The sequence below is a fragment of the Colobus angolensis genome, unplaced genomic scaffold (genome assembly GCF_000951035.1).
Source record: "Colobus angolensis palliatus isolate OR3802 unplaced genomic scaffold, Cang.pa_1.0 Scaffold258, whole genome shotgun sequence".
Taxonomy (NCBI): Eukaryota; Metazoa; Chordata; class Mammalia; order Primates; family Cercopithecidae; genus Colobus; species Colobus angolensis.
The window spans coordinates 4,661,280-4,671,155 of record NW_012115799.1 but is presented as its reverse complement, the minus strand read 5'-3'; the positions used below and the strand labels follow the sequence as shown (position 1 = coordinate 4,671,155).

Genomic DNA, 9,876 nt, shown 5'->3' with positions numbered 1-9,876 from the left:
ATCACAGTGATGGTTTCAAGGGGGTATACATATGTCAAAACTGATAAAATTATACACTTTAAGTATGCTCTATATATTCTATGCCAATTATACTTCAGTAAAGATATCTTTACAAACCCTACAACTTAGATGTCAGATTTTGAAGACAGTGGAAAAGATGCAGAATGGAAATTTCAGTTAAAGGCCTCAGTGATGTTTGTGAATTATCCACGTATTCACGGAATCCATGTTTCCCTCAGCTAACTGACACTCGGCAGAGTTTAATGAGCAATCTCAATACTGTTTTCCAGAAATGGTGTCATCCACCATATTATGGCTGTTTTCAGGAAGAGAATGACCTAATCAGTATAAAATGAACTCCATGTCTTGTGAGGGATTTATAATTAAACACATAATCCACATTTACAAACATTTTTAAAGGGCTTTTCTACCTGTTGGATAGGATTAATATTGAGAGTGAAGTTTTCGCAAGTTTTCCAACACACTAGTTTGTTTAATCTCTAAGAGCCTCAGTTTCCTCATCTATAAAACACCATAAGAAATAAGAAAAAACAGGAAACCAAAAAGAGCAGGCTTTGCCAGAACTATTAATTATTCTTTTTTGGGCAGAGCCAAAACTCAAGAAATGGATGTCTGTCTTCCATTTCTAGACTTTTTTAGACAGATCCATGAGGAAGTTTCCCTCCATAGCTTTAGCCTACTACCACACTGGCCAAGAAGGCATCCAGCTTCTCCCAGGCTGAGCCTGTGACTGAGAACCACAATGATTTACTAGGACGGCCCTGAGCTCTCTCATCAGCCTCATGAGTTCTGAAGGTTAGAGCTAACTTTCCAGACCCTCATTATTTGTTGAAAGGCTGGATAGGGAAAAATCTCAACCAGATCTCCATGTCTACTTACAAGTAGAGGTAGTTTTTGCAGGGTGGCATGTGTTCTCCAGATGCAGAGCCGTATAGGGCCTTGCCTCTTTATGGGAGATACAAAAACTAGGCCCTAATGAACAGAAATAGTGTTTGAGCCCACAAACTAGCATTAAGTTGTACTAATTTTAATTTCCAGCTCTGTCACTTGCTGTGTGGGACCTTATTATCTCCCAAACCCAATTTTTTCAACTTTACAATGGAATTAAAGCAATCTAATTTTTCAAAATGGGGTTAACTTTCACTGTAAATTACAACATATTGGCCAATAATTAACTTGAACACTAAAGCTGGCATTTAACAGATTAATTAAACTGTTTGCTAAGTAAATACTTAAATCAAAAGCTTAAAAACCTGTAATTTACTGAGAAAACAAAGCTTTCTTTCTCGGTTAAGAATTTGAGAAAACAATACCCAGAAGCAAACTAAAATCAAGTCCTAAAATGGTACAAACCTCAAAAAGCCAATCAGGTTTGCCAATAAAGCTCCGCCTCCGTGCAAACCCTGCCCACTTCCGGCTTCCCCACCCACCTTCTAACACTGGAACCCCGCCCCTCTCTGCGAGGTCCCGCCCCCCACACCTGATCCTGGATCCCATTGGGCGAATCTGGATGCTGTATACACACCCGACACACGCACGTTAGGCTGGGGCGTCTTCGCGCCTGCGCAGCTGCGCTGTCAGGCGGCTGGAAACGGGGCGGGTTGGGGGGAGGGGGCGGAGGTCGTGCGGAATCTTCCTCCGTAATAAGAAGCGACGTGTCCCGCTGTCCTGGCTCCGTGGGTCCAGGGGGATTGGGCCTGGGCGCTGGAGCTGCTGTGGCTCCCGCCGCGGCGGGTGCCATGGAGGCCGTGCCAGAGCCCAGAACTCACGCCGGGGGAGGCCGAGACAGCCGGCGGTACTCATAGATGAGGCGGCGGCGGCGGCGGCAGCAGCCCGGGCTCTCCATGAGCAGGCGGCGGCGGCGGCGGGTGCGGCGGCACCGGCGGTTTTCGGTCCCCGGGGAGGTACGAGGAGTCGGCTTCCTGGTGGACGCAGACTGGCCAGTGTGAGAACGCCTTCCGCGGCCCGGCCCTCCAGCCCATTTGCCCGCAGTCCTGGGCACTCGGCGGGGCACTGCCCGGACAGAGGCGGGGGCGCCCAGCCGACTCGCGGGCCCCTTACTCGGAGACCCGCCCGCCTCGGTGCCAGGCCTCCCGGGCGCGGCTGCCCAGGGCCAGGGTGGGCGTGGCCGGAGCGTGGGGGCTCCCCGGGGGCGCACGCCTCGCGTCTGTCTTGCTGCTGTCCGGAAGCCCTGCGCTGTTGGGAGCGGTAGCGCGTGGTTGTGTTTTAGAGGCGTATTTCGGGCGCTGATTTGAGAGGGGACCTTTAGCACCCCTGAGTCCCTAGGGAGTCTGGCATTCAATGCCATGGGCAGTTGGTGGGATCCTCACAGCTACCTTGGGGTACCGATTGCCTCCCTTGGAAGTCACCACGAAAGAAAGATGTTTTGCCGAAGAAATAGAGGTCAGGAGAGTTTTCCAGGTTTATTCAAATTGGAGGGCCTGCTTAGCCCGGAGAATAAAGCCAGTGGAATACATCTCCAGTCCTTCCAATTACAGTTCCTAGCTAAACAGCTAAGACAATTTTAAGTAAAGCTCTTTACAGCTATCTTTCCATCATTTCTCCCCACCCCCCATTTTTATTGCAATTTACTTTGGAACAAATCACCAAGTTCATGATGAAATTAGTATCCTCTAGTTCTTCCAAACCTTCCCTCCTCCCGTTTTTCCCAGAGAAAGACTGGAGTTTCATGCCATATATATCATAGTTTAATTCTCTTAGAGTGTGACTATTGCTTTACAGAGCTAGTTACACTTCATTTGGTCATGTCTAAAGATAATTTGAAGAAAATATCCTAGAGATTTATGCTTCCTTTCCAATGCACTATTTTAGGAATCTGAACTCAGGCTCTTTAAGCAATCTTAAACCTTGCTACAAAGTTCTTTGAAATTCAACGGAAATAAACCATAAAGTTGTTTTCGTTTATTGAAGTATTTGAATGCCTAATTGTTTTTTTTAAAATATTTGTAAGCAAAACGTGTCAGTTTCTAGTAAGAAGAAACTGAGTTTGTGTTTTCCTAGGCTACAGATTTGCCACACCCTCTTCTTCCTAAGTGGATGACTAGAATCAATGTGTTGGCCAACTAGATATAAACTTCCACTCTTCATACTAAATATAGTTACTGGATATTTTAGAATCCACAATGTCTTGCTTCAAACTGAAAGCACTGTGTTCATGTGTGTTTAATATATTGCAGAAGTGAATTTTTACTCGTGTTGCAGAATGTTTTCAACTTAGTTTCTTACACAAATAAAACACGTAGGACTGCAGCTTTATTAAGTGTTGAGTTCATGTTGTGTTGGGGAGGATGCAGTACTTGAAAAGATGGTCAAAATAAGACACTGATCTCAGTCACTCATTTCTCTGTTTCCGCTCCTCAGATGCCTCCCTTTTTTCATAACAATAATTCTCCACAAAAGTAACCTTGGAAAACATTATGATGTTGTTAGTTTATTTGCTTGTCCCAAGTAAAGTGAAGGAGTTTTTTCAATACAATTGCGAAAAGAACTCATTTCTTTCAAAAATAGGTGCGCTATGTAACATACATATAACACAACATATTTATTAAAATACTCGCCGTGGCTTTAAAAACAAAGTGCCTAGTGGTCCTCAAGATTGGGGAAAAGTGCCAGTTTGAAAAGGGAGGATGCTTTGGTTCATTCCCAAAACATGCATAGAGAATAATCAGGATATTTATCAAGTTCTGAATCAGATCTTCATAGCATAGCCTCTGTAGTTAAAAATTATAGTATATCTAAATTGCACAATTAATAGCACAATTCTGAGTTGCAGATAAAAATCCCAAAGTAATTAGCAATATTAGAAGATTGATTTCATGATTACTCCTCATGCTGTCTTTCAAAGCTAAATGTCAGAATTAGTCTTAGTCTATATAGCAACAGGAGTTTTTTTTTTTTAACATAGTTTTTCTATACAACAGATAAAATATGTAGTATGGTTAATACAAAGATTACGGAATAGCTATTATTCTGTACCCCCAATTAAGAGATCCCATTATATTAGTTTCTTAAATGGAACCACCCATATTAACAAGAAAATGAAGCAAGCACAGCCTGTATTTTGGAAGGAGGAGGAGGTTTACATTAGGAATATGCCTAACCAAACAATTTATGTTTTTAATAGCTTTATTTTCGTTTAGAAATTTTTTTTTTTTTTTTGAGATAGAGTTTCACTCTTGTTGCCCAGGCTGGAACGAGATGGCGTCATCTCGGCTGGTGCAATCTCGGCTCACCGCAACCTCCGCCTCCCGGGTTCAAGCGATTCTCCTGCCTCAGCCTCCTAAGTAGCTGGGATTACGGGCATGTGCCACCACGCCCAGCTAATTTTGTATTATTAATAGAGATGGGGTTTCTCCGTGTTGGTCAGGCTGGTCTCGAACTTGCGACCTCAGGTGATCTGCCCACCTCGGCCTCCCAAAGTTCTGGAATTACAGGCGTGAGTCACCACACCTGGCCTCAGGATTTTTTTTTAATTACAGGGTTTCCCTCTGTCACAGATAAAATCTGCAATGTAATTGATATAAAGACTATCAAATGGCCATCTGTGCCTCAAAAAAAGACTGAAACTTCTTAAATGATCTTTCCAGAGAGCATGCATAGTGCCCAAAAAGTGGCTCATTTAAATTTTTTTGCTATGTTGGGAGGCCTAATGACACATTTGATTTGAGTCTTTAGATAGATTTATTTTCATTTAAACATACTATGCATTTAATATACAAAGTTACAAGTTTATGTGTTCTGTTTTAAACTTTTAAAATGTAGGATGAAGACACTGTTTGAAGAGATCAAAGCATCAATTAAAAATAACTATAACCAAGATCGATCATTTTGGAGGCCTGTTCTTCCTTGGGGGGGTGTTTTTACTATCAAAGCTGGCCGCAAAGCAGTATCCTGTACACCGCTCTATGTTGAAATAAGACTGAAAAATACCTGCACCATAGATGGATTCTTGATGTTATTATATGTCATTCTTAATGAAAATGAAAATTTCCCTAGGGAACTCTCTCTTCATTTTGGTAGAGAGTTTGTAGACTGTTTTCTTTATTTAATGGACACCTACAGTTTTACAACTGTGAAGCTACTTTGGATTTGGGACAAGATGGAAAAACAGCAATACAAATCTGAAGTCCATAAAGCTTCATTAATAATTGATTTGTTTGGGAATGAGCATGATAATTTTACCAAAAATCTTGAAAATCTCATGTCTACCATTCAAGAGAGTTACTGTTCCAACTGGCGATGCCCAACTCGAGTGCAGGAGGATCAGCAGCGCACAATTAATATAAAGTAAGTTGGTCTGTTTTGTCACATACTTTTTTTTTTAATGAATGTTGCCTTAGATATGTAGTCGTGTACCCCATAATGACATTTGGTTCAACAGAGGACCACATATGCCATGCTGGTTTGTAGGATACTGTATATTTAGTATACCTTTCTATGTTTAGGTACACAAAGACTTACCATTTTGTTAAAATTGCCTACAGTATTAAGTACAGTAACACACTGTATGGATTTGTAGCCTAGGAGCAATAGGCTTTACCGTATAGCCTACATGTGTAAAAGGTTACACATCTAGTTTTGTGTAAGCACATTCTAGGATGTTTACACACTATGAAATCATCTAAGGATACATTTCTCAGAATGTGTCCCCATTGGATGACAAATGACAGTATTGCCAAAGTACTCGTTAAAGTACAGAGCCTTTATAATTACTTATGCATGAAGCAATCACACAAATGCAAGATTCTTCTACAGGTCGCCTGAAAACAGTGTCACAGCCAGTTACATCCAAACATCTTGTAATTACTTTACAAAACCAGCTGATAACCTTGTCAGGAGCAGAGTAATGAATTACTCAGTATGAAAAATACATTACTCTTACTTGAATTTACTAATATGACAATAGATGATTCTTAGTGTCACAAATTTAACCTCTTTAAGAGTGCTTTATACTGTTTTGAAATGTTTTGCCTTTTGAATAGGTCTTTGTCAGGAGGGCTAGTTACACATGAACAAGAAAATTAAAAATATTCTTTCATATCTTGGCCAAGACATAATTATAGACAGAAACCCAGAACTTGGCATCTCACACGTGGAGATGTGGATGTAAGCAGCTTTTATTTTGAACAGAAAAGGTGCAAGGAGCCAGATGAGTGTTTTTGGCTTTCAGAAAAAAGGCAGATCTCCCACCTGGTAAATGATAGGGACAGAGTCCAAATTGGCAAGCCCTAGTGGAGTGTTGGGAAACATTAAAGCCTCCAAGGGACATGAGCTGGAAAGGGGATAATTGCCAGTGAAAGAAAAACAGACCCAAACACATTGTTGGCAGAAAGGTATTTGGCCCTATGGTCCAGAAAAACAGCCTGATAGATTGTTCCCATTTGGAAATGTACCTCACATACCCTAATTTGTTAAACTTATATTTCTCTGAAATATATTTTGTCTATTTTCCTGCATTGCTAATTTGAAATATCTAGCAATGGAAATAATTTTCAAGTCATAAAGACAACTCAGAAGTGTTGCAGTGATCATAGCTCACTGCAGCCTTGAACTCCCGGGCTCAAGTGATCCTCCTGCCTCATGCCTCACCACCTCAGCCTCTCCAATGTATATGCCACCATGCCCAGCTAATGTTTTATTTATTTATTTTATTTTTTTGAGACAGGGTCTCACGCCATCTCCCAAGCTGAAGTATAATGGTGTGATCACAGTTTACTGCAATGTTGACTTCCTGGGTTCAAGAGATCCTCCTGTCTCAGCACCCCCCAAGTAGCTGGGACCAGGGGAATGCACCACCATGCCCGGCTAATTTTTGTATTTTTTTTGTAGAGATGGGATCTTGCTATGTTGCCCAGGTTGGTCTCAAACTCCTGAGTCACCACCTCAGCTTCCCAAAGTGCTGGGATTACAGGTGTGAACCACCACATCCAGCCTAATATCTTGTTTTTTTAAAAGTAGTTTCTTTTCATCTGTAAATATTTTGAAACTATAATGACAAATTTATAATTCTATATTATATTTTATACTATTTAATAAAATATTTTCCATCATACTCTATAACTTTTAAGGTTTTGCCTACTTTTTTAAAAATCCTATATTTAAAGCAACCTCTGAAATAATGTAGAAAAAAAAATTTTTAACAGATTAGGTACCTGAGGCCAAGAATGATTATTACTTATATTTAATCAGGTAACTAATCAGCTGCTCCCCTGATTCTGGGTCCTAGTTCCTTCCCACAAGACCAGATTGCCTCGTTTGAATCTTCTCACAGATGTTTCAGATTAACGTAGCAGCAACTGGATATATCAAGATTGTTTCTACAAAAATATGTTTCTTTGAAAATTTCATAGTTAGTGTTTATTGAGTTCAACTTGTTACTATCTGCAAGAAATTCCAAATGTGTAATAGAGGTTATACTTGGTATAATTGGTTTTGCTAATAAAATACTGAGCTGTAAAATTTATTATAATAATATATTAAGATATAAAATGTTGAAGCAGTTCTTACATGCATTTGAAAATTATTGTAGTCCTCCCCAAGAAATTCCACATGGAAACTTGATAAGACTGGCTGTGGATGAGTTATTCTGTTCTAAGATTGGACTCTGTGAAGAGCACGGGTGAGTATACGATAGACATTTAAAATGACAGTATGTGTTTATAAGGAAACATAGGAAGATGTGCTCCTTGAAGTACTTCATGAATCTTATTAACCTAGTTTACTATGACATTTTACAGTGTTTTTGTTACGGAGTATATCACTACATAGAATATGGTACTACAGCTGATTGATGAATACAAAGCAAATACCTTTTCTTTTTTTCCCCCCACTGCTGAGTAGGTACAATAAAACCTTGGTTAACCGGAACCCAGCTAATCGGGACCCTCAAATATCTGGATTTTTTTCTACACTCCCCATTTAGGAGAAAGAGGTAAATGACAACTAAAAAACTTAACCTAGTAAAAGTTGAGAGAAGCAGAACATATTCATCCCAATCTCTTAAAATTTTCTGTGACTACATTATTGTATAATGAGAATTAATATTTAGAAGGATGATCTTATAGCTGATTAATTACAAAAGGAAAGATAAAAATACATTCTGTTAATTTACCTATTAAGTCCAGAAAGTGAACGAATATATTGTAGCAACAAATACTGAAACAGATGGTTTTCTGGTTAATTTGGTTTAGTTAATAACATTTGTTAATCAGAATACTGTACCCTGAGCATTCCGGTTAATCGAGATTTTACTGTATAATTCAACTTCTTATATTCTGAGCCATATACGTAATACCTCATAATATGAGGGAACAGAATTTGTTCATACTTATAAAAGAGTCTAATGGCAAAAGGAAGCAATTAGAGTCATATTATTTCCCCTCTCCGTGATTATTTGAAACCAGCATATAGAGTGAAATATAAAAGTGTTCATATCAGTTCTGCAGAGTTATGCTTTCATTGGCTTATATAGAAATAGCTAGCATTTCCTGGAGTTTTAAACATATCATTTCTAGTGTAAGGAACACAGCTTATAAACTTCTGGAACTATTAGGTGATACAAGGTAGTAATTACCCTATACCTATAGATATTAACCATTACCTATACCTATAATAGATAATTATAAGAAAATTAAAGTCATAAAGACAACTCTGAAGTGTTGAGAGGCAACTTTGTCCCAAGTGTAATAATGTTCATGCCTGTTTTCTATTTTAGGTGTGGTGGCTTAAGAGAATTTTCCCAACGAGTTTTCTGCCATGGGGCACCCCCTTTTGTTGTCTTAAATATGCAGCATTGGAAATCTGAAGATCTGGCATATGTACCCTATTACTTGGATTTGTCTGATCACAAGTAGGTATTTTTTTGTTGTTTCTTTATAAAACTAATAAAAAAATTTTATCCTATTATGATTTTGACTAGCCTGTAAGTGATATCGTTGAAAACAATCATATCCGTCTCTAAATTTATGTATTCTTAATAGAATCAGAATTTATTAGAGGGAGTCAGTTACTAGCAGTGCACATAGTGGGTAGGTATGTGGACTATAGAATAAACAGAATTGTATTCAAATCCTAGCCCCATCTTTTATAAGTTAACCTTGGGTCAACAACTTAACCAGTTTACATGTCAGTTTTCTTATCTATAAAACAGAGATGATGGTATCAACCTAGTGCAATTATTGTAAAGATTTAATAAGCACATACTAAGGGTTTAAGATAGTGCCTGACACATAATACTGGATAGTATAATAATAGCACAATATTTTATTCCTGACATATACTGGCTAATATTTGTATTTCAAGTCAAAGAAGTGTGTAGTAGCCGGGCATGGTGGCTCACGCCTGTAATCCCAGCACTTTGGGAGGCCCAGGTGGGCAGATCACAAGGTCAGGAGATCGAGACTAGCCTGGCTAACATGGTGAAACCTCGTCTCTACTAAAAATACAAAAAATTAGCCAGGCGTGGTGGTGGGCACCTGTAGTCCCAGCTACTCGGGAGGCTGAGGCAGGAGAATGGCGTGAACCTGGGAAGCAGAGCTTGCAGTGAGCCGAGATCACCACTGCACTTCAGCCTGGGCGACAGAGCAAGACTCCATCCCAAAAAAAAAAAAAAAAAAAGAAATGTGTAATAGTATGCAGATGGTCATCATTTAAACATAAAATATTACTTAACACTATAAATAAAAATATCTGCATACAAATCAGGACATAAAGGGTTCTTTTAACATTTTCCCTGTAAAAGTTTTCTTATGTATGTGTTTACTCTTTTTTAAAAGAACCATACAGGTTATAAGTTCATCTGTTAAAATGTTTTTAAGAAATTCTTTTTTTTTTTTT

General features: G+C 39.2%; 1 protein-coding gene and 1 pseudogene across 1 annotated transcript in view; one reads left to right on the top strand and one right to left on the bottom strand.

The window, feature by feature from the left end:
* LOC105515295 overlaps nt 1–1,762 on the bottom strand; it is an 8,682-nt pseudogene extending 6,920 nt beyond the window's left edge.
* The window catches only part of LOC105515291 (chromosome unknown open reading frame, human C14orf28), a 10,606-nt gene continuing 2,387 nt past the window's right edge, over nt 1,658–9,876 (top strand). Inside the window, exons 1-4 of the mRNA XM_011947076.1 lie at nt 1,658–1,925; nt 4,804–5,328; nt 7,571–7,660; nt 8,756–8,890. Coding sequence (XP_011802466.1) covers nt 4,805–5,328; nt 7,571–7,660; nt 8,756–8,890 — 749 coding nt within the window. The 5' untranslated portion in view covers nt 1,658–1,925; nt 4,804. The remainder of the gene's footprint in view (nt 1,926–4,803; nt 5,329–7,570; nt 7,661–8,755; nt 8,891–9,876) is intronic.